This window comes from Podarcis gaigeae (assembly GCF_964106915.1).
Source record: "Podarcis gaigeae genome assembly, chromosome: 2".
Taxonomy (NCBI): domain Eukaryota; kingdom Metazoa; phylum Chordata; class Lepidosauria; order Squamata; family Lacertidae; genus Podarcis; species Podarcis gaigeae.
The window spans coordinates 56,923,245-56,948,082 of record NC_139679.1 but is presented as its reverse complement, the minus strand read 5'-3'; the positions used below and the strand labels follow the sequence as shown (position 1 = coordinate 56,948,082).

At 43.1% G+C, this 24,838-nt stretch overlaps 1 protein-coding gene across 5 annotated transcripts in view; it reads right to left on the bottom strand.

Moving 5' to 3' along the window:
* Positions 1–24,838, bottom strand: part of SEPTIN8 (septin 8) — a gene marked incomplete at its 3' end in the record, with an annotated part of 50,884 nt that overhangs the window by 11,445 nt on the left and 14,601 nt on the right. For 2 of the 5 annotated variants that reach the window (XM_083720261.1, XM_083720262.1), the window contains exons 2-9: positions 17,499–17,613; positions 14,790–14,985; positions 12,853–13,039; positions 8,670–8,831; positions 6,554–6,650; positions 4,167–4,335; positions 3,755–3,887; positions 2,247–2,437 (exon numbers count right to left, since the gene is read on the bottom strand). In XM_083720261.1, coding sequence (XP_083576387.1) covers positions 2,247–2,437; positions 3,755–3,887; positions 4,167–4,335; positions 6,554–6,650; positions 8,670–8,831; positions 12,853–13,039; positions 14,790–14,985; positions 17,499–17,613 — 1,250 coding nt within the window. Of the gene's footprint in view, positions 1–58; positions 946–2,242; positions 2,438–3,754; positions 3,888–4,166; positions 4,336–6,553; positions 6,651–8,669; positions 8,832–12,852; positions 13,040–14,789; positions 14,986–17,498; positions 17,614–24,838 lie in introns of those variants that run through there. The other 3 variants (XR_014559704.1, XM_083720263.1, XM_083720264.1) reach the window with 3 other exon arrangements.

Sequence of the window (24,838 nt, the reverse complement as noted above, 5' to 3'; positions counted from 1 at the left end):
GTATGAGCTTTCGTGTGCATGCACACTTCTTCAGATACACACTTCTTCAGATACACACAGGCTTATTGCTGTGTGGTTCTGAATACCTGAACAGGTGAGTTGCCTCTGACTGAACTGAGGGTAGAAAAACCAGGGGCAGAGGTCTGGGGAAGCTACAGACCACAGCAGAGACTAGAATGCATGTTACATTCTCTAGAGTTAACAAAGCATCAAAACTGTCGTACTAGTCCTTGAATGGACCAGAAGGAGAAGATATGCACAACTTCTGCAGCTGGTTGGCTAGGTATGCATATGAATGCTGGCAAGTATTCATAGGCAAGCGTAGGTTGAGGAAGATGTTTCAGCGTTATCCTCGCCTTTTTAAGTAAAGGGCACCTTTAATCTCAAAGGCTGGACATGCAACCGTATCACACATGGCAATACTTTGAAACAAAGACTGCATTACAGCAGATCACTGAAAACCGTCGGACGTGAATCAGAGTATATCTCATAAAACAAGCTATGGCTCTTGGATCCTAGATCAAATAGAAGAGATGCTAAAGATGAGAGGCAGGCATCCTCCATAGTATTAGCAAGAAAAAGAAGTATTAGCAAGAAGAAGAAAAATAAATATGCCACAGAAGTTTCAGTACGTTCTAAGCAGGAAAATTATTAATTTGCAGTGGAGGGATTTCATGGTCTTCAAACAATCTCACACATGTAGCAGGAAACTGTACTTAAATTAAAACTTGAACTGAGCTAATCCTTGCCTTGTATTCTCACCTTCATTATCATTATGATGCATGGTTACCAAAAACAAGGCCTGGACCTCCATGAACTTCAATATTTTAATAAGTATAAAATACCAGGTGTAGCAAAGTAGTAGTATGGTTTTTATCCCTGTTTATCCCCATTTTGTACTGCAGCTGGCTCAACTACGAGTAGCAGCTATAAAGAGGTGATAACCTGCCGGAAGAGTACATCGGAGAAACACTTTTAGCAGCTGATTCAAAACAAAAATGTGCTTATTCGGATATTGAAAACTCGTTTGTGGAATTCAGTATCACAAGATGCAGTGTGGTCACTGGCTTAGACAGCTTTACAATGAGATCCAACAAATATATTTTGAATATGGAAGTCCTGTTTTAGTCTGCCAGTTAACAGACACTGGAGACAAAGATCAAAAGTGGTATCTCCACAATATGCTCTTTTCTAAACTTCCCAGAGACATGGCTGGCCCCTGTTTGACTAGAAGACCTTTGATCTGCTCCAACATGGTAATTGCTAGGGTCCCATGTACCAGTTTATCTGGAGGGATGAAACATGACTCAGTGGTACAGAATATGCTTTGCCTCAGGGAAGGCTCCCAGTTTTATCTGTAAGATCTCCAGTTAGCAGGATCTCACACAGCAGTGTAGGAAAGATCTCTGCCTGAGACTCTGGGCAGCCACTGCTTCTCAGCGTAATGGGCTGGATTGGCTAATGGTCTGACTCTGTATCAAGGCAACTGCACACGTTCATGCTGAGGTATGACACAATATGCAGCCTGAACATTAAATTTGTCCAATATAATGAGTAGACCTACATGGAGAACAGAACCTACTCTAAACCAAAATGAAATCAACTGCATTTCAAGATCCCATGGAACAAGAATCCCTGTTGGGGATGCTTAATGTCAACACTACATAAAACAATACTGATCTATTTATATAGAACTCTCTTATTTCCCTTTCATGGTGGCCAGTGGGCAAAGAATTAATACTAGTTGTGTGTATATGTGTATATATGTATATGTATATGTATGTGTGTGTGTGTGTGTATGAACTTGTTTTTGTATGAAATTGTTTTATGCTTGTTTTCATTGCTAATGCACTTCAAGAAAAAGTGACAAGACTATCCTGGGGGCAGAAGAGGCATTTACTGGATCAATCTTCATTAGTCTAAGATGGAGGTATTTTCCCTCCCCAAATCTCTGGTATGGTTGCAATACCACGGCTAAAATTTATACAACATTTCCTTGGCTTATTCTGTTAGAATGGGAAATTGGGGCTTCTTTATAATTCTGGAAATTGTCTAAACCACATCTTGAGCCCCTCCTCATTCCATCCCACTCCTTTTAAAATAATAATAATAATAATAATAATAATAATAATAATAATAATAATAATAACAACTCATCTGTTGCAGTATTTTTAGATGACTTGACTTGGGTGTGAATGTCTTGGGAAAGGATGGAAACAAAGTGAATTTCATGTCAAACTGCTTACTTTTTCTTGTCTTTGTCCTTCTTCAGTGGCTGCTGTGAAGTGGCTTGCAGAGACTGACACTGCAGGGTTTCAACTGCCACTTTCCTCCTGTTGAAGGCGTTCATCTCCTCCTCCAGCTCTCTTCTCTTCTCCTCCACTTTCCTCTTCTCTTCCTGATGCATTCTTTTTAGATGTTCAAACTTCTCATGCAGCTGGCCAAAGGAGGGGAGGAAAAAACCCAGTCAGCGCTGCCTCCACTAGCAGGAAGTAGTACCCAATCCTGACCTACAGCAGGGCACTCCCATCCAAGCAAGTGTGTCCTACAGGTCACCACAGAGGACAGAGTTAAACCCTAATGAGAAACACAGGTGTCCCTTCGGGATCCAGCACTGCTCTGATTAACATCTATGTAATGGATCCATGTGGGATGGACTAATTCTGCGTCTCAATACACCTGCATACCACCATGGGAAGAATAATCTGCCTGACTTGTGCGGGTTCTTTCCACAGACATCAGTGGAGGGACCACTGTAGTAAAAACAGCAATTCCTCCACTCCATTAATATATGGCCTAGCCCTTAGTTCCAGCTGAAGAACAAAGGTTTACAATTATTTGGCACCCACTTGCCTGACCTTCATGTGTCAGATTAGTCCCCTGTGCTCCTGAAGGATAGCAACATGCCTTCATGATTACAGTGGGGCCTCGTGTTACGTACGTAATCCGTTCTGGAGATCCATTCGTAACAGCAAACTGCTCATAACATGAGGCGTGCTTTCTCTAATGGCGCCTCCCACTGCTGCTGTGCTACCGGAGCGCAACTTCCGCTCGCATCCCGGGGTAAAGGTCGCAACAAGGGGCATCTACTTCCAGGTTAGCGCAGCGCATAACTCACAGCATTCGTAAGGGGGATGGTACGTAACACGAGGTGCAACTGTAGTTGAAAGGTTTCTTTTACAAAAAATGAAGCAGCTCATAGCTAGGGTAAGATAATGCTGGAGGTATGACATGGATGCAGTCATTTTGGGATCGTTTCATCTAGGTTTTAGATACTGAAAGCCCTGGAGCAATAAACCTTAATCTTAATAAATTCAAATACAACAGTTCAGAAGTTTTAAGACTTTCCTCCACAACCTTCATATAAAACAAAAGTTTGAGCCAGCCTATGAAATAAACTGGCAGTAGTTTCTCACACACAAAAAGTAAGGTATATACTACCACAAGGTAGTCAACAGCAATAGATTAGATGGCCTTTAAAAATGGATTAAACAAATTAGGGAGCAATCCTAACCCTCTAATGCATTCCCCACAGGATGAATGTCCCTTTAATGCTCCCAGAAGGATCTGGCTGCTCTTATCAATGGAGACAGAATGCTGGATTTGACAGGCCTCTGTTGGATCCAGCAAGGAAGTTCTCATTTTCTTTGGTTCTCAGTGTTGGAATATTGTAATTGTAGTGTCATAGGTATACACACTCACACTCACCCACACCCACCCACCAGTGGCCCAGATTCCATTCTCTGCCACTCACTTCTCTCTCCTTTTCTTTCAGTTCCAACTCTGTTTCCTTGACCTTGTTCACAAACATTTGCCTCATTTCTTCCTCTTTCTTCTGCAACTCACAGAGGAATTCTTTTCTCTTGGTTTCATAGGTTTCTTGAAGGCTGGTTAAGACACAAAAGACACACAAACCTCAAATCACTTAGACGTTAAAAGGTGATGAAAAACAACAGAAGACAATAAGCAGCTATAAAGCGACACCTAGGTACATGTGTTGCGCATGCATGTGTCAAAGAGGGAGGCGGAGAGGCAGTAAGGACATGACACATTACTGTCATCCTGCTTACGAGAGTGCCCCAGATTCTGACAGAACTTGCAGCCTTCACACACCTGTGCAGGTATTCCAGCGGAAAGCAAGAATGGAGAGGATGATGCTCTCTCACCTGAATGGCTGGCTGTCAGGATCAGTATCTTTGAAGCCCATTTCTTCTAGCTTACACCGCCTGTAAAGCTCGTAGTGGCGAGTGTGAGTTTGCTCCCGCAGATCTTCCATGTTGACACGGATCAGCATCTCTCGCAGCTTTACAAAGTCACAGTGGCTTTCATTCTCAACTGAGCAAATGAAGAGAAGGAGCATAGCCATTGTGAAAAAATGGATGGTTTATATACCAGGGGTCAGCAAACTTTTTCAGCAAGGGGCTGGTCCACTGTTCCTCAGACCTTGTGGGGGGCTGGACTATATTTTTTTTTTGGGGGGGGGGAATGAACAAATTCCTATGACCCACAAATAACCCAGAGATGCATTTTAAATAAAAGGACACATTCTACTCATGTAAAAACACGCTGATTCCGAAACCGTCCGCAGGCCGGATTTAGAAAGTGATTGGGCTGGATCTGGCCCCCAGGCCTAAGTTTGCCTACCAATGGTTTATACACACCAACTTGACCCAAATTCCTGGGGGTTTCCTTTGTTGGTGTAACATTCTAAGCAGAATTGAAGGAGTGTTTCCTCTGTTAAGAGAAGGACAGCTTCGTGCCGTCCGATTAGCAATCCTATGTAAAATTTACTCAGAGATAACCCTTGGGTACAAAAGGGGCTTAAAGGTAAAGGTAAAGGTACCCCTGCCCGTACAGGCCAGTCTTGACAGACTCTGGGGTTGTGTGCCCATCTCACTTAAGAGGCCAGGGGCCAGCGCTGTCCGGAGACACTTCCGGGTCACGTGGCCAGCGTGACATCGCTGCTCTGGCGAGCCAGAGCCGCACACGGAAACGCCGTTTACCTTCCCGCTGGTAAGCGGTCCCTATTTATCTACTTGCACCCGGAGGTGCTTTCGAACTGCTAGGTTGGCAGGCGCTGGGACCGAGCAGCGGGAGCGCACCCCGCCGCAGGGATTCGAACCGCCGACCTTTCGATCGGCAAGTCCTAGGCGCTGAGGCTTTAACTTACTCTTTAGCAATTGCATTTCGGATTGCTGCCTCTGTATAAATAAATATGGAATGCAGGATATCATCCATATTATTGTTTATGGTGATTTATTGTTTTAGGCTTGTTTATTTGGAAGCAGGAAATGATTGTGTCTGGTACATATTTGAGTGAAACCGGTTTTTTAAAAAAATGTTTTTCATTTCTTTATTATGGTATTTATATACCACTAGCTTCTAACGAAAATATTGTGGTGGTACACACCAAAAAAGTAATATAAAATCATCAAAATATCATAAAATAAAAAATACAGAACCAACAGAGAACTGAATAAATTTTCTAAAAATACCTGATGAAACAAAAATGTTTTTAACAGATAAACACCAGAATTTTAGGAGCCTGTCTAATTTAATCAGGAACAGTCTTCTAAAACTACTGGTGCCACTATGCTTGAAAGCCTTGGTTTAAGGAGCAGCTTAGTAAGCATGTAGCATGAATTTGTGGCGACCATGAGGGTGTTTTTGTATCCTTGTATTCAACTGTATTTTAATTGTGTATTGATGTATTTATTGCATTATTACTATCTGCTTTTGATTTATATTAATAGATCACCTGAAGTATTGTTTAATTGTTTTTGTATTTATATATAATTTATTTTTAATGTATATATGCAATGGTTTTATAAATGTATTAATTGTATTGTAAAATCACTTTGGGATTCTTCATAGGAAGCAATTAATAAATGGAAAAATAGCAACAGCATCCGTTTTTAATGCACTTTGCTATCTTTGGGAACCACTTTCAGCTCAACTTTGTTGTTGGAAAATCAGCTTACAAAAACAAATGTAAAATAAAACACCACAGAGCCTTGCCAGATCAGCATGCATAATTTTTTGTGTGTGCTTTTAAAGCCCCCCTCCCCCCCCGGGGAACATTTCCACAGATACTGCAACTGACAAATAATCAGTAAAAATAAAAAATGTATAATGACACAATAAAATACCAGCCTAGCAATGAAAACAGAGAACAGCCATCAAAATAAACTGCCAGGTGCTAAAAATTAGATGGTGCCAAGCACAAGTAGGGAAAAAAACCTAATTGTCATCTAAAGGTGACATGATAGGAATGTTCCTTATGAAAGACTTTTATAGGAAAGAGGACTGTGACATTCCCTGGAGCTGAGGGCAAGCTGACTTTGGCATAAAAATGAACATTAGTAAACCAATTGGGCTAGTCATACTCTGGGTAGGTCTACTGGAATTAATGATCCATTAGTCATGTCCATTCATTTCAATGGGTTTACTCCCGAGTATGAATAAGGTGACTACAGCCCATATAGCTACAAGAGCAGGAAACAATCAAGGAAAGTTTACACAACACTGTCAAGAGGCTTGGCTTCCGACTTACCTTGTACCACACCCCAAGGATATTGGCGAGCCCTCACCATTTTATTTCCAACCTTTACCTCTTCTGTGCTTCCTACAACAGCAAATGGCAGATGAGCCTAAAATGACACATAACCATGGAATTCAGTGCAAAATATAAAATGTCATTTGCGCCCTCAGCCTCAGTTCAACTCCTCATAGCACAGAATCACATTTCCCACATCTGTGGTATTGGCATTTTTGCTGACAGCAGAAAGAAACTTATTCTGAAAAATCTTCTGCTGTTACACTAAAACAAGACAAAGGGGGGGCGGGACGTAGCATTTTCAACTATAAACCAAGAACTGAAGATTTCACACAGTCACTTTCTCCAAGAACAACCTTTGCCAAAAAGAATGCTTTTGGGTAGATTATATATTCCATATCCCACCTGACTCTTCATTGCTCAGATGTATACTATCACGATGCTTGCTCAGGGCTTCCACAGATGGGACTCATGGGGTGAATCCTTACCATTAAATAACTGTAGGCAAGCTACTGCCCAAGCAACAGGTTTTGCCTCAATGATCTCTTATATCTGAGATATAAGAGTAATCATATTGATCCACCCAACAGGGTCTTTATATGGATGCAACTCAAGGTGAAAGAAAGAAAGAAGGATGGAAGGAAAGTACTTTGGATGTCTGGTATTCCTACTCACTCAGCTTCTACAATCCACAGCTTAGTCAGGTATGGGAAGAGGCAACTTGTAGATCCTGTCACATACACAGTATGTTTAGAGATAGCATTGCAAATTCACTCCCCATTTCAAAGAGGAGTGTGAAAGGGATGTTCCGTATCTCTTCTCTGTCTGGCACTGTCTGCTGTTTTGAAGTTGACCATAGTGCAAGCTTAAGCAAGAGGCATTTTAAAAAGAGTGTCCAGTTCAGGTAATTGGGTTGTGTAGGACTATTTGTGTACCACATTTTAGCATTCGATTTATTGGGAAAGTACTAAGTAATTTTGGTAATACCCATGAGTATTTATTGTATATCATGATAGCTGTGACGGAAAAGTTTCTTTTTGTTAGGGCAGGTTGGGTCCCCAAGTATTTTCTTTTTCTTTTCCCCATGCCAGAAATGTATGACACCCTTTGACTGGCCTATGTTCAGGGGGGGGAGGGGTTGAAAAGGAGAGGATTTGGAGAGAGCTTTAGTGAGTTTTGGAGGGAGTGTTGGGAGGAGGTTTTGGAGTAGGTTGGGATTGAGGGTGGGAGGATAGGCAGGAAGAGAGGGAGTGAGAGTTGGTTCTGGGTAGAAGCATCCACTCTGAGGAAAATATCACAAGCTAGAGAAAGGAGTCTCTGAGCTTAGTGTGAAGGACAGTGTGTGGTGTCCTGTACGAGTAATCAGGCCAGGAATTAACTGGGAGGCTGAGACAGGAAAAGTATAGGCTATAAAGAGACAATTTACTTAGGTCTCATTCCAGTCAGGAGGGGAGAGATTCTTCTAGTAAGAGAAGACTCCCAAACCAGTGAAACCTTGGGTCTATTACTTGGAGTACCTCAGGAGTAGGGTTGCCTAAGGGGTGTGTAACTGACAGAAAGTACCACCTTGTTAAGAACCAAAGTATTAAGTTAAGAACCAAAGTATTAAGTTAAGAACCAAAGTATTAAGTGTGAAACAACTGAGAAAACCTTGAAGTAAAATAACAGTGTAAATGGAAGTATCCTAAGTTTTATCCACTCGTGTCATAAACTTCCTTGTTAAATAAAATTGTTATTGTTTATTTGAACAAATCCTGCCTGAGACTCCTAATTATTAAGTTCTACCTCACGCAAGTCCCCCACAAGATAATCTGGGGTAGTTTGAGGGAATTTGTGGAAGTGGTGTTCTGTGAGGTGGGCGCACTCTATTTTTAAGTGAGTGCGCCCCAACAGCGCCAGGGGGAAAAGGGCCATCGCGCCATCGCAATAGCCAACCCAACAAGACCCAACTGCTTCCTTATACAACAAGGAGTGCTCCACTGAGAAATGGGAGGAATAGCACCAAAGCACTACTACAAATAGAGTCTACCAGTTCACACAATCTTCAATTTGGATACGTCACTGCTATCAATACAAAACTGTAAAAACTTGTTGCAGTAAGCACATTACTCACATTCATCACAGAGTTAATCTCAGCCACAGCATCATCATCCGTGGGGAACTGATAGATCTGGACTCCATTGCTAACCAGTTCGCTCATGATCTTGATCTTAAACTTGTGCAACTCGCTCTTGGAAATCGTGTCAGCTTTGGCAATTATAGGGATAATGTTCACCTGCAAAAGAAATAAAACCAATGGAAGTATTTACCCCCCGAAAGAGTTTTGGAGGCCTGTCATTAATTGCACTGTGTTAGGGATACTGGGCTCCCCCAACCTCACTTGTATAAGCACATTAAATTAGGTCTCTGCTCTTCTTTAATATCCCATTGCCACCAATTCACCCAGAATGTTTTTAAAACCTCCTAGTAGTGTGTATAGTTGAAATTAAGTTAGCTCTGTTCATTCATTTCAATAGATCTACTCTTGAGTAAAAGTTAGCGGAATACAAGCTGCCTGGAGCACCGGCTGAGAGCAGAATGTTGCTTAGCATTGTGAATGCAAGTCTGTCACATCAAACAGTTGAACTAGCAAGTGTTGCCACTCAAGCATTTAGCCACCCTTGGCCACAGTGTATTGCATTCAGATATCCAAGGAAATTTACATTAAAGCAAGGGGGGGGGGGAGAACTATTCCGAGTGAAGTCAATGTGACACAATTAACAGTAACCAGTGTCAAAAAATTGACTTTCTATCACAAAAAATGTATTTTTTTCTAAGGCCTTGCAGTAAGTCAGCTAGCTTGGAGTTGTAGTCCAAAACATCTGGATGAACAAGACTGTACCATGGGTATAAAGTAAAGCAGAGATCTACTTTGATCTGCTCTAATCCTGTCTGATAACAGTAGTTTGCTTTCAAGAGGCAAATGAAAAGAGATTTTGGCTGGGATTCATAACCCCCTCCATACAAACAGAAAACACACGATGTGTGTGAATAATACTTGCATTCCATGGCAGCCCCTTGAACCTCTTGGGTGCAACTCTGGGAGCTCCCTGCCTCAGGTAAGACTTTACACAGGTTGTAGGTATTGGATGCTACTGTTGGAAAAGAGCATGTTGTGTTTTAGATCTAAGCCTCCCCTTGCTTTAATTTCCTGGCAGGCTTTGTGAACAAATGGAATTTATAAGCAGCTGGCAGCCAATTAAAATGTTGTTATTTCTTAAACCTAATTGCTAAACCATGCATTCACTGATTCCAGCAATTAGCTTGAAGAAATGCAGAGGTGCTGATTTTTTTAAAAGGTGAATTTATTGGGGGGGGGGGAGCATGGATGTGTTCCAAAAAGAACAGAGAAGCACGCTCTGAAAAAGCAGCATGAAAAAGCAAGCCAGGCAACTTCAGGGAAATTGAGCTTAAAGTTGAATACCTGGTGGCCCACCAACACACAGGTACCTGAGTGACAATGGCTTTTCCATGTCTGCCTACTGAACAAAATTCCCACAAATTCTATTTGCATTGAATTGGCAGGTGCATGGCTTACTGCTCTTTTGCTGCAACAAAGCACTGTCAGGGTCATCAAGAAGACTCAGTTGTCAGTGCTGGCCTGGATTAAAATAACTGCAAAACTAGTCTGTTCACCCAAAGGAGGCTTTAGACTTGTTTTTCCTTAAACAGCAGCTTCCCTCACACCTTCAGTGCAAACTGCTTTGGAAAAGAAAGAGTTGTAAAAGCAGTTTGTGATCTAGCTTGAGAGTCAGCTGCTGAAAAGAGTAAAATATGCCACTTGGCTGACCCAAGCCAATTGTACAAGCCCACTCAGTTCTTTGGAGCCCAGCCACCATCTCCCATCACTATATTGTGAATTATAGAGCAAGCTGGACAACTTTTCATTATCTTGGGATTTCTCTTAAAATATCCCCACAGGTAATCAATCTGTCCTCGCAAAACTGCATCCAAAATTGCATCTTCTTGACCTTCACTCCCAATTCCATTTCCAGAGCTGGAAACAAAGCCAGAATCTCTCTTCTGAATTATCAGGTGAAGCCATCACAAGGAAAGAACAAGCATGGAGCGAGATTAAAGATATGCAACATCAGCATGCTAAATATTGAAGCCAACATAATAAAACATACATGTATCATAAAAGCCCTTTTAGAAACAGGTGGTTTTCCAAAACAGAGCTGTACTTTACTGCGCCAAAATGTATGCTGAGTTAAGATAAAGTGGTAAATGAGATAGGGTTGGATACTTTTAACTTGTGAGTGTCGAGATATGAACGGATAGACATGGTGCAATCTCAGCCATCTATTATTTAATGTAGTAATTCAGCTTTGAAGACCATTTTTGGCTGTCTGGAAGTAATCAGATAAAGTAGGCAACAGATCCTTTGGTTATGACTTCAGCTGCACCCCAGTGCATGATGGGAGAGAGAACTGCGGAGAATGATCCTCCACCCTGGAAAAGCCTGGTGAAGTCATTTGGCTGAACCAGATACATTAATATCACAGGAAACCCAGACAGTCTACCCAGTGTCTGACATCACCATGCTGACATTGCAGAGTTGTTGAACAGCTGCCCCCCTCCCCATCAATGCATAGCCAGTTCAGATGCCTACATCTTTGCTACGCAGATGTTTGATCTCAAGCCAATGTAGTATCCAAGCCACATCTGAATCAGGAGCAGCTCTCGGAAAGGGACAAAGAGCAAGTTGGAAATCGAGAGCATTATTTCGTATGTATCCCACAGACCTGGGTTCTGAGGTTCAGATTACACTTAATCATTACATTTTCTTTACCAAGGCACTCCATTCTGAAAAATTAAGATACCTCTCTGGCCACCAGAAATGTACTGTTTATTATTATATTAATATTTATGCCCCTGTAAAGAACTTCCTGTGAGACATAATGAAAGAGAGCAAAACATGACAAAGTTCTGCAATGGAAGCACACAATCCTAGTTAACCACTTGTCTTTCTACTTGTTATTTCTACTATTTTATTGTCAGCCCCATGCTTCGAGATCTCGATATCTTAAAATACTCACTTCATATGCCAACAAAGACTAAACTGGAGCTATCAACCAGACCTTAATGTTTACTTGGGATTGATTCTCTCTCTCTCTCTCTTTCTATTACATATGCATACTTGAGCATTATACACATATGAATCTGATTAAATATCTATGCATGCAGGATTAAGGATTCTGCCAGTGTCAGAAGTGGTTGCTGGGGGGTGGGGTGGGGATATAGTATAGCCTCCAAACAGCAACACACAAAAGTAGTGGGCAAAGCTCAGCATATGAAGCTCAGGATTCAAGCTGATGAAGCCGAAATATATAAGTGACTCATCTCTATTCCTCAACAGATGCGGTGTTCCAATTAATCCTTAGCAAAGTATATCATTTGGTCATTTAAAATGTTTTACGTTCTTAAAGTTAAAAAGGTCACCCAATAAAAATGTGAACTTTTTTGTTTTGAACATGAATCCTTTCACGTGAATGACCTTTGCCCTCTGCCTCAAGCTCTCCTCACAGCATGGACTTCAGAAGACTTGCTTTTTCACTTTGAACACCACACACCTAGTCATCAGCTAGGAGGAGAGTTGGCTGGCTGAGCACATGCTGCATGGAAGCAATTAGCAGCATTGCTAAGATGGTCTACATCTGGCTACAGCCACAAATGGTTGCTGCCTTATTGAACTCACCAGAACAATGCATCCCAATGACTACTGCATCAGAACAACTGCCGTTAACACAAACTGATTTACGGCGTTGACCATCTTCTGTTAAGTTGTTTCCCACATGCAATAGTCAGGGCTGTCTTACTTTAATCAGAACAGTGATACGTAAACTCCATGAGCCTACAGGATTTCCTTCCCCTAACCTATTTCCCCAGCCCATGCATATCTCAGCACTGGCAGCACTGTTGATGCACTTTGGATTGCTCAAAGAGAGACATTCACAACAACAAACGCTGAAGTGGCCTAGAGTGAGTGTAATGAAGTGGGAGGGATAGTGTCTAAGGCAACTGCTGAGAACAGGGAATCTTTTACCTCCTTGGCAGAAGAAGTGAATAAACATTTCTATTTATTTATTTAGACCATTTCTATGCCACTTAATATTTTAAAACAATCTCTAAGTGGCGTCCAGAAAACTAAAGCAAATAAATTAAATCACACAGTGATTGGTGGTTGAAGGTGGCAACCAAAGCTTGTACTTAATTAAAAGTCAATGCTCGTAGGACGTGTGAGGTAAAGCACATACCTTACTATCCAGCTTTTTCATGGTTACCAGATCCAAGGACTTCAGCGAGTGACCAGTTGGAGTGATGAAATAAAGGCAGACATGGATTCTTGTATCATGATAATTAAAGAGGGAACGCCGGATTTTGAGCTCTTCTTGTAAGTAGTTTTCAAACTGCGTGTCAATGTAATCTACTATCGGCCTGTAACTAAAAACGAATTCCATTAGCAACCTGAATGCTAAAGTTAACAAAGGATGACTGGGTACTTTCAAGGATGCTGAGAAAGAAATGGCCAAACCTCCTCCACCTGCCAAGCTTTGATAAGAATTCAGTGCAAGAGATATTAAAAACTTTTAGTGCTAACTGATGACAGGTTACCTCATGAGGTAAAGCTAAAATTAGGCAGAAGGTGGTGCACACACAAGAAGTGAAACTGGAAATAAGGCCAAAAGCACTTCTGGGGGGAGGGGTGTTATGCTGATGAGCTGAACTTGATAACTTTGTTATAAAGCAGAAGTGATAACATGAAACCACAGTTACTCACTACACACTTGAGTTATAACCAAGGATGTTCACACTGTTCATATGTCAAGTGAGCATCCAATGGCAGCTCATTTACGGAGTTCACAGAGTTAGTTGGGTTAGTCACCATCTGTCAGCTGAACCAACCGTACAGAGTGGTTGCAAGGCTAAAATACTGTTCCACACTCCCCGGATGAAGGTCAGGATACAAATATAACTAAGAAATACATAATTAATGTATAATACAATAAATATTTGAGAGGCATTTACTCAATTCATTACCCACCCTTCACCATAACGTCCCAACTGGTGGGTATTTATTTATTTTTTGCAACTAGTTTTCCTCATGGCTGAGGAAAACCACGAGCTGCCCTGAAAAGTAAAAAATCAGTAAGAGATTTGATCCTTACAAACTAAAACGTTGAAGTTTTAAACAAGTGTTTTCAGTTACACAGCCTAAAAAAGATTATCGGGGTTTTAAAAAAAAGTGTGGGAGAAGAAAAAGAGCATGGGAGGGGGGTCCAAGTCCATATTACATTATGCATCTTTTACTCAGACATCAACTGTCCTCATCTACTTGTTTCTAAGAATGGAAGCCAGAGAAGGGTGGGGGCTACATGCAAAGTGATAGGGTCACAAAGGAACAGAGAAAGCACTGATTGTTTATCATCTGCCCCAGAAGAGAAGAGCAGCCCTGTTGGAGCAGGTTAAAAGGTCCGTCTAGTTCAGCATCCTGTTTCCCACAGTGAACAACCAGATGCTTCTGGGAAGCCCACAAGCATGACTGAAAGGCTCTCTCCTGTTGATGCTCAGTACCATTATGGACCTAGGATTCCTTCCTCCAAATTGTTATTTCCCTCACTCTGGAGGAGGCACAGCAGCCGCCATTTTGCAAATGAGTCAGGGCAAAACTTAAGAACCAATTAGCTTACTGTTTAGAGCAATGGGAGGATAGGCAGAAGCAGTTCATGGAAGAGAGGAACAGCACCTCAAGTGTCAACCTAGGTGTAACCCACCAAGTTGAATAATCAATAATCAATACAGCTGGTATGTCCAAAGGCCAGAGGTTCAGGGTCAACATTCAGTACATAATGTCCTGCCAAGCCCAACTGTGAATGGGATAAGCTGAGTAAATCATTGTGTCCTAAGCTGCCCATTGTTAATCTGGTGCCCTCCAGATGTTGTGGGCCGCAACTCCCATTGGCCCCAGCGAGTGATGGGAGCTGCAGTCCAAAATGACTGTGCTGGCTGAGGTTGATGGGAGTTGTAGTCCAAAACATCTTGAGGGAACCAGGTTGGCAAGGCCGCCCAAAGCAGCTGATCACATTATGCATGGCCACTCTCATGTGAGGCCCAGCGTATTCCCAAGACATTACATTCCTTTACACGTCAAAGCACTGCAGGCTTTTCTGCACCAAATCGGAAAGTGACTTGCCTTTCATCTTTATTGATCTGATCCCCAAACCCCACAGCATCTACAATGGTTAATTTCAGGTGGACGTTGCTTTCCTGCAAGTCGTAAGTCCGTGGCCGCAAGCGAACAGCGTGCTCATAGTGACTGGCTTCTTCAGTCTCAAATGTAGTATTGAAGAGAGTGTTCATCAACGTTGACTTCCCAATGCCAGTTTCACCTGAGAAATTCCAGAAATAAGGAGATGCATCATTGTCTTTCCCCCCGCTAAATATTTCTCATGATTTCAGAACAAATGGATTTCAGGGAGTTCGCAATAAAGACCCTTTGATTTGTCTACAGCTTTCTCCCCAAAGGCTTCTAACAAACAAAACAAACCTTCAGTATGTGCAACTCCTCAATCTCTGTTAAAACACAGATGGTGTCTCCCACCCACTTCCTTTTGTTTTAGGAGCAAAAGGCAGTATTAATAGCATGAGGCAATATCCTTTCTATAAACATGCCACTTTCTTTTAAGTTCGATCCTCTGTGCTGCTAAGCAGCCACGGGCTAGCATTGCTTTTCCAGACATAAAACTGAAAAGAGCAGCGAGATGTGAAGACTAATAAAGGAAAGGTTTACATAATGTCAACACGATCTCTCCGCAACCCTATAGGAAACTTCCAATGTTCTAATTATGGGCAAACTCCCCTTGAGAGATCATGAATCAGTGTGGAATAGTGTAATAATTTCAATCTAGTCTGGATATTTGACAGATGGCAGAGCACCAGAAACCCCTGGGCTGGTGTATGATGCAAGGACATGTTGCAAGGAGAGCTGGCAGAGCAAATGGGAAGTGAATCAGGGAATACTTGCTCCTGGCTATGGCTGGCGGCTACCCAAGCTTGTGAAATAGTGGAGCTGTTTTGTCAGAGAGGCAATGAAGTGTGGGTATATTTTGAAACATGAGTTAACAGAAAGCTTTCGAGGCTGGCCCAGTCCCATTAGTAACTGAGATTCTATCAAGACATTCCAAGCCACAGAAAGGGTCTTTATATATTTCTTTTGATTTATGGCCTTTAACCTTAATCCTTCCTGCTTGCCCATACTGCTGCCTACGCAACTACAGTATATGCTTAGTCTTCCTGTCAGAATCAACGACGATCATCTTTATTTCGTTACATTAATCTACGGTGAATGGAGAACAGAGAAAGGAATTCAGCATTATTGGGGTTTTTTCTTAAAATCAAGGTCAAATATCAAGGTCAAGGTCAAATATCCCAATTCCATCGCTCTGTTTCTTTAAGTCCCACCACAATTATGACCATTTGCTCCCCATTTGTTCTAGTACAGAAAATAAATGATGCTTCCCTGGTTAAATAACTTAGCTGATTAGAAAGATGTGATGTAAAAAACAAGGGGATGGGGAAATATACCAATGAGTGCGACAAAATCACACAGAAGTTTTTGTACACACCTATAGCTCTCAGCAGAGACCTGGAGTATATTAAATTCTCTCCTGAGCTATTTTACTAAGCAGAAACCATGAGCACATAGAACAAAGTATTTAAAAGTATTTTCCAATACTCGCCAGATTGGACTGGGAAAAATTATAATTAGTACAATAAGCATTTATGGAATTTTTGCTGCAACTAAATCTGCAAAAAGAAAAGCAAGAATTTGGCCTTGCAGGTCGCCTTCTGGAGACCAAAACCTGTTCCCCAGCAATCATATGCATGTTTCAAAAATTAAAACAAAGATCAAAGGCCCCAATTATCATTGCCAGAAGCAAATTATTCCTATCCGATTCCAATCTAACCACCGTAACTTTAATGCTCCCTGTGAAAGTCATAAGATAGGGGAGACAACTCTATCAAACTATGGAGGAGAAGGCAAGTAAGCAAGCCAGCAGCTTCAGCAACAACATATGGTGCAAGCCACCCAATCCTGTATTCATCGAGTTTTATTCTAACAAATGGTTGAATCTCGTAGGAGCAGGTCCAGCCATTAGAAATGCAAGCTACTTGAAAATCCAGCTTCTTGACGTGACTTGTTCACAGTTGTGAAAGCAATGTATAAGTCATGGCCTTCATCAATATCACATGAAACCCATTCATATAGAAAGCAAGCAAAGCCCTTACCCCACTAAAAAGAAAAAAGGGTGAATGGTGTTGAAATCGTATTAGTAGTTTTAACCTTGCCTCAACAAAGTACATTACATCTCAAATTTGGGAGATTCAGCTCTGCGCATCAGCCATGGTATAAGGTGTTGGGACTGCTCTGTTAAGGCAATGGGGAAGCGACCCACCAAACTCAGCCTGCCCTCATTCAGCCCCTGCCTGCCTGCCTGCTTACTTACGACCAGACCAGGAAGGAGGGTAGCTCAGCCTGTCATTGGCTCTGACTCCACCTACTGCTAGGGCTCCCTGCTTTCAACCCCACCAGTCCAGTCCCAATGGGCACCTGCCACCTTGGGCAGAAGGCTGTGGTTTGAAAACAGTGCCTGAAAAACACCAGGTCAAATTCTTTGTCCATCTATCCTAGGAGAGCTACTGTCAGAGTAGATGAGGCTGAGATCTCTCCTGACCCTTTTAACTGGAGACACCAGGGATTGAGCCTGGGACCTTGTGTGCATACAGAGCACGTGTTCTTCCACTAAGCAACCGGCTCCCCCAGGCTTCTAAGAAGTTGGTTTCTTCTACGTGTTGTTTTTGTCCAAGTGCTTTTCTCGTTTGCAGTGCACACTTTACTCACCCACACAGAGGATGTTGAAGCTGAAGCCTTGCGCTACAGATTTGCTGACAAGCTGATCAGGAAGACTGTCAAATCCAACATGGCCTCCCAGAGCGAGATTCCGTTTCTCTTCATTCTGCGGGGGGGGGGGGGGGAGAAAAAGAGAATGCTATTATTTAGCAGGGGTTTTCTGAAAGGAAGTTAGCAGAAACTGGAGACTGGGTGAAAAATATAAAGGCCATAAACACACTACCATTTCCCTTGAAGCGAAGCAGACTCCCTAGTCACAGAAGCAATCCCAGTGCTGCCCACACAGAGGTTTATTATGTTTTTATATGCCACATTCCAGACATACTGGTAATTATAGTCAGGCATCAGAAAAAGAAGGGGGGGGGGGAGAGGAGAGAGAGAAACTCTCCCTGATCTAACAAGGAATCGTCTTAAAGAGACAAGAGGCTTCAACTGTGAAGCCGTTTCAAAAGGAAAACCAACACACAATTGGATCCGGCGGCTTTCACTGTGCAAAGGAGTGGCGGGGGAGGGAAGAGGCAAATTCGCATGTTTTATTTATTACTTCTTAATCCTTTCATTTTCTAAAGTCTCCTGCATCTAAATCGTGTTAGCCAAGGGGAGCAGCTTTGGGAGCCCTTGATCTGTTTCCTTTGAATCTGCCATAAGCAGCTTTGTTCACCCGCACTCCTGAAGGGGGGGGGCGAAGGTGGTGGGGGCTGCACATCACTCACCTCGCCATCTGCGACCACACCAGGTTTTCTTGTTACGTTAGTATCTTGGGGGTCTTTCCACACTTTCCATTTATAGTGGGATAGTTACTGTTTGAGCCGGCGGTTTAAAGAGTGGGTTTGGTAGCTGACTGTCTGCACCTTTGCTTATATGTCACTATTAGAGGGTGAGGTTTTCCTTTCTACACCAAAGGCAGGTAATGACCAAGTTGAAAAAAGTTCCATGGCTGTAGGTCACACCCCTAACGCCGCCTTGCGCTCCTCCAGCCAGTAAATGCAGTTATAAGCATGTGCATGAGGGCAGATGCTATTTATTTAATGCCTAGTATTTTGGAGTACTGATCTGGAGGGAGAATAGAGGATTAGAAGAGGACCTATATGTCTACCTGAGCTATAGTGAACCTGGCTACTGTGAGGAAATTTTGTCTGAGGATAAGCATCGCTGTCCTGGGCAGTACTTTGACTCTGTGTTGTTATCGCTATCTGCCATCTCTGGTCAAAGAGAAGTGGCCTTGAAAGAGACCATCACCTAAACCATCTCCACTCCACAAAAAATGAGATGGCGCTTGTACACATGCCACACTACTGAAAATATCAAGTATATCCATTCCAGATCTTTCACAAAAGTCAGATTTTTTTTGCACTATAAAAAATGGGATGAAATGGGTTCCTCACCCCAAAACAAATCTCCATATACTGTCGCATTAGCAAAGAAGTTGCAGGCACCCAGTTGGTGACCCTGATTGTACATGTTTGAGGGCTTGTCCTCTGAATCAACACAGGCGTTATCTGTAACATTAAACCAGGGGTGGCCTTCCAGATGTTGTTGAACTTCAACTCCCCTCTGAAGTCAAAAGAGGAACTTCCCTCATCTATTATTTTAAAAGTTGTCCACCCACTTCTCTGCAAACACCTTTCATTTAATGATAATTTTATTATCAGGATCGCAGTGGTTTGGTAGCTCCACAGGTAACAATTTGGAGAACTGTCCCAGAAGGACTACCCTGTGGGTCTACTTATGTGAAAACCGAGGAAGGCTTCTAATCCCTCAAAACTATATGGAGGTTAACTGAGAGGAGGAAATGTACAAACACTGATGCTTCTGGATTGACTTTCTCCGTTCCCACCCGCATAAATCCTGTCTTGATGTTCCATCAGGCAGAACAGTCTACAGAAGCTAAGTGTTTATGAAAACCTTCACTGGCTGCCAATTTTAAATTTTATTCCAGTAGAGGACTTGAAGCCTTGAGACTTCTCTCCAAGATTACTAAACAAAAGATTAACTTGTTGTTCAACTTAAGACCAGCTCAAGCATTTTAATGTCCTCTTTCAAAAGAATAAGCACACACTCCCTTTATTTTAAAAGGCAAGAGAAGAAACACCAAAAACAACTTTCTTGGCTGTGACAGAACTCTGCTATTCAAGCTCTCTTTCTGAAATGATCTCATCTTTTTTTACAGAACATATTGATAGACATTTGTGCTCCCGCTCCCTTTTCCTCCACCAAATGAAGAACAGCACAAAGAGTCTCCAGACAGGATTTCAGGATAGAGAAATATCCTGACCACAGGGCCATCTTTCCCATAGGTGCTAGGAATGAAGGACACCTGGGCGCTGGGCTCTCAGGGGTGCCAGGCCTAGAGTCCGGGGCCCAAGAGACCGGGGAAGAGCCCGCTCGTCGGTCAGAGCGCTGCAGCGGGCTCTTCTGTGCAGGCAGCTCTGTGCCGTGAGTTCGGGGGCGACCAAGCCAGTGAGACGCTGAGGTGGGCAGCTGGCTCCGCCCTCCTACGCACCTGGGACTGGGCAACTGCGGGGGGTGCCGAGTGGATCTTTGCACCCCGGTGCCACATATGCTTAAGACAGCCCTGGCTGACCACAACAGTTTACTCCACTATAACCATCAACATTTTAAAAACTCATCTACACCTACTGCGTTTGTCAGCAGAAATTGAAGCCATCACTCAAAGCTGTATATTTTGTATGATGCTGTTCCAGTAAATCACTTCAGGACTCCCTGTTTGTGTAACACAGTAAGCCACGTTATGGTATCACTTAGCACGCCACCCAAGCTGGAAGTTGCAGTTAAGCTCCCTTCTCCCTAAGCAGAGCTCTTCAATGTGAAGAGGGATCCTGGGCCAATGGGCACGTGCACACACACTTGTACATAGGATTTCTTTGTGTGGAATTAATATAGGTAAAGGTAAAGGGACCCCTGACCATTAGGTCCAGTCTTGGCTGACTCTGGGGTTGCAGCGCTCATCTCGCTTTATTGGCCAAGGAAGCCGGCGTACAGCTTCCGGGTCATGTGGCCAGCATGACTTAGTGGACATAATATAGGGGTTCAGCGAATACATGGCAAGTGGGGCTGATGCACAGTGCAAGTGTGTTCACAAAGGTTACTAGCCCAGAAAAACTGGGTAGCCTGAAAACCTGCTCCACATACGTATGGTAGGCTCAAATATTAAATGAATGTGAACATCTAAGGCAGGCCTGTCCAAAGTCTGTTTCAGGGGCCTAATCCAGTTAGTTGTGGAAGTTTATTTCTGGGGTAAAATCCTTAAAAAAAGCTCAACAACTTCAATCCTTTAAAAAAAGGTATCTTTAAATCTCAAGGAGGGGATGGAGAGGGGAGAGCAAGAAAATGACATCAGGCAGGGAGAGAATATTGCACAGCGAGGGGGTGTCTAACCATTCCCCAACCACAACCGCCCTGATGTAAGCCACACACTCAAAACTCACTGCTGGCACGATTGGAAGTTTCTGTTCCAAGGCCAATTTCAGCTTGAGGGATGGAAGGATGGTGGCAGAGGTTTTTAGCAGGACTGCAACACACAGGAAAAGGATTAAATCCTCCTTCCTATATGCTGCAGTCACAATTTCACTCCTCTTCAGCAGCTGATGTATTCTATAGATATGTATTGCTACTGTCTTTTTGTAAGTTAGCCATTATAATTTATGTTCTGCTTTATGCTGCTTTTATTGACAGTGTGTCATTAGCTACCCTGTGCTCTAAAAGGGAAGAAGGCTGAGATGTACAAAATACCGTATTTTTCGCTCTATAAGACACACCAGACCACAAGACGCACCTAGATTTTGGTGGAGGAAAACAAGAAAAAAATATATTCTGAATCTCAGAAGCCAGAACAGCAAGAGGGATCGTTGCACAGCGAAAGCAGCAATCCCTCTTGCTGTTCTGGCTTCTGGGATAGCTGTGCAGCCTGCATTCGCTCCATAGGACGCACACACATTTCCCCTTACTTTTTAGGAGGGAAAAAGTGAGTCTTATAGAGCAAAAAATACGGTAATAACTTTTAAAAAATGCACTATTACATGCTTGTGCCATGTAGCTCAGTGGTAGAGCATCAGCTTTGCATGCAAAAGGTCCCAGGTTCAATCCCTGGCCTCTCCAGGTAAAGGTTCCCTGTCTGAAACCCTAGGGAGCCATTTCCATTCAGTGCATACAGTACTGAGCTGGATAGGCTAGTAGTCCAACTGGATACAAGACAGCTTCCTAGGAACTTAGTTTGGCCCTTAATTCATTTGTGCTGGAGGTGGGGAGAAAAGAACTAGATCTTTTCCATTTTACAGAAGCTTCTCTTCATGGTCATCTGAAGTCTGTTCCTCCTCACCAAAGGAAGCCAGGTGAGTGACTTATTACAAGCCTGCTTTTGCTATCGAAATACAAAATGTGAATTAAGGACTATCCAATCACTTCAGCTGGCAGTCTGTATTCTTAATGAAAATTGCCTAGGGCTGATATGTTCCTCACACCCACCCTCTCTAAAGCATAAATGAAAGACAAGTTATAAACATAAAACCAAAACCTTTGAAGGCTGTGTCATTGACACTGCCTGGAAAGGAAGTAAACAAGGTTTTGCCAGAGAGCTATGATTAGAATATGAATGCCCCGAAAGACCAGAGACATGTTCCTAGGCAACAGCCAGAATCAGTATTATGAGTTTATAAGAAAGCTCTGTCTCAAACAAGCCAAATCGCAAAACCAAGACAATCCAAAAACGGGAAGATGAAAAGATAATATGTGCTTTGGGAGTTATTTTATGCTTCCCCTCCGCTTCTAATATGTTCACAGTTGCTTCTGAGTAGCAGCCGAAAAGGAGACTGCATTACTCAGCCCATTTCTCAAAAATTAATACTGTAAAACCACCGAGAAAGTCAACGGTGGCCTTACTGTTGTAGTTTTCCATCCGATTCCAAACAAACAATTCTTGTGACTGAAGTAGAAAGAACAGAAGAATCAGTTGTCAATAAAAGCTCAATCAAAGGCCTTGATCCAGCAATCCACAGACTTATTCAGGTGGATCAACTCCTGCACATGGGAGAGCCAGTCACATCTGGCAACAGAAACCCCGCTCCAGTTCTCATATGGACAGCTCTTTGGATGAGCCAGGAGCAGGCTGTCACTATAATCAATCACAAGACCCAGCACACGAATACCATTTGAATGCCAATACTCATCAACTCTGGGGTGGGTGTGTGTCGGCCCCTTCAAATATTTTAATGGGAGGCAGGGCAAAGGGACATCAGACCCTAGGAGTTGACTCCTATGGTGGATACCAAGAAACACAATACTTGCAACTGTTAGCAGCCTTGAGCACCATTTGGTGGAAAGGCAGGATACAAATGAAACAAATAAATAAGATAAACAAACCTTACACACCTTGGGCAGGAAAAAAACAACCAGACAACATATCTGAAATACTGCAGCACATGAACTAATCAAGGAGGGCTTGGAACTGAAAATGATAGTCTTTGACACACTGCACAAAGGAACTAAACCACACAAAAGGGAGAAATGTGCTTGAATCTTTACTAAGACTATAATCAGCTGACTGGCCTTTTGTTTATAAGCTACTTTAGATGTGCTGCCTCAGCAAGACCAGACCCACCTAATTAGTTTGTTGATTGTGCTCTAAAGAGCCTTTAGTTATTAAGCCCTTGATTCGCCAGCCTTTTACTCAATGCCCAATAAAAATCTAGTCTCCTACTAGAAGGACAGATCCTGAAGCTGAAACTCCAATACTTTGGCCACCTCATGAGAAGAGAAGACTTCCCCAACCTGATGTTGGGAAAGATGGAGGGCACAAGGAGAAGGGGACGACAGAGGACGAGATGGTGGGACAGTGTTCTCAAAGCTACAAATATGAGTTTGACCAAACTGCTGGAGGCAGTGGAAGACAGGAGTGCCTGGCATGCTCTGGTCCATGGGGTCACGAAGTGTCGGACACGACTAAACGACTAAACAACAACAACAACAACAGCTGACATTTAAGTGTCCTCTCATTTGACCCCATGTAGGGCCTTTAATTCTAAAAAGGTGTGCCAGAGCAAGTAAGCAAGCTTTCTAGGCAAAGCTCTATGCCTAACACACAGGAAACTGCCACATGCCCATGTTGTCAATGTGAAGAAAAAGACTGGTTCCTCATGCCTCCATTTCCCTTGAGTGAGGCACATCATCTCCAGAATCCACAGGAAAGGTTCTTCCAGGCAGGAAAATTTGGGGAATCCTGCTTGCCATTTCTATCAACTGCCTATTTCTGCCTCAGAGGGTGTATTGGGTCTTCCAAAATCCTGGCCAGGTGTTCACAGTAGTTACCTGCCCATGTGGCATAGTTTCTGAATGGTCAAAAGGAGCCAGGGGTGTGCATCAGACAGGGCCAGCACACCCATGAGGCAAAGTGAGGCAACTGCCTCAGGCAGCAGGATCCATTGGGGCAGAGGATCCAGCCTTCAAGGAATGCATTGCCAGGTGCAATGTGCTCCTTGGAGGTCAGATCTGCCACCTCCTCAGCAGCACATCCAATGCCACATCTATAGTGACAGGAGGCACTGCTGGTCTCTTCCCATGCCTGGGCAGGAAATGGCAGGGGCTGCCTTCTGGGGTCTCCACCTGCCCAGTGTGATTCAGAGAGGGCCCTTTCCCCCCAGCACCATGAGAGATTTTGATTCCCACTTCAACCACCAGGTAAGGTTGATTTGATTCCTTCATTTGTTCCCGATGTTGGTCTTCACTCTCCCCCTTGTTCCTGATGGAAATCTTCACTCCTTCTTCTTCTCTGGCAGGAGGCACCATTTTCTGGTTCACCTCTGGTGCCCAGATGTATTGGGCCATCCTTGGGGGTCAGGAGAACCCCAGAGCAGCGTGCAGGAGAGGGGGAGACATTGTTCTGCTGGCAAGCTGATACACTTGCGAAGATGGAACATTCCACACAGCGTGACGTTCATTCATTTTTATAAAGAACAGCTAGGCTTGTTGGCCTACTGTAACTATTTCTGAGATATAGGGCACTCTATAGGATCCAATGATTACTTTACCGGTAGGGAAATCTGTGACTCGGTTAATGTCACCCAGGGTGCCCAATTAGAGCACAGCTGCAGGTCAGAATATTCAGACCACTAAACTGTTGGCATGAATTGTCAGGGCAGGCTGCAGTCCCGAGATCTAGAGCATTGTGACATGTCCTCTATTACAGCTGAACTTGCATGCTCTATAGCCACCTTCTCATATCCTCAGTTCTGAAGGGGGAAGCATCTCCCGTCCATGGTACCAGGGGAAAATGTTCCTCTTCAAGCAAGCCTTTGGCTGGTTAAACAATCTATGGT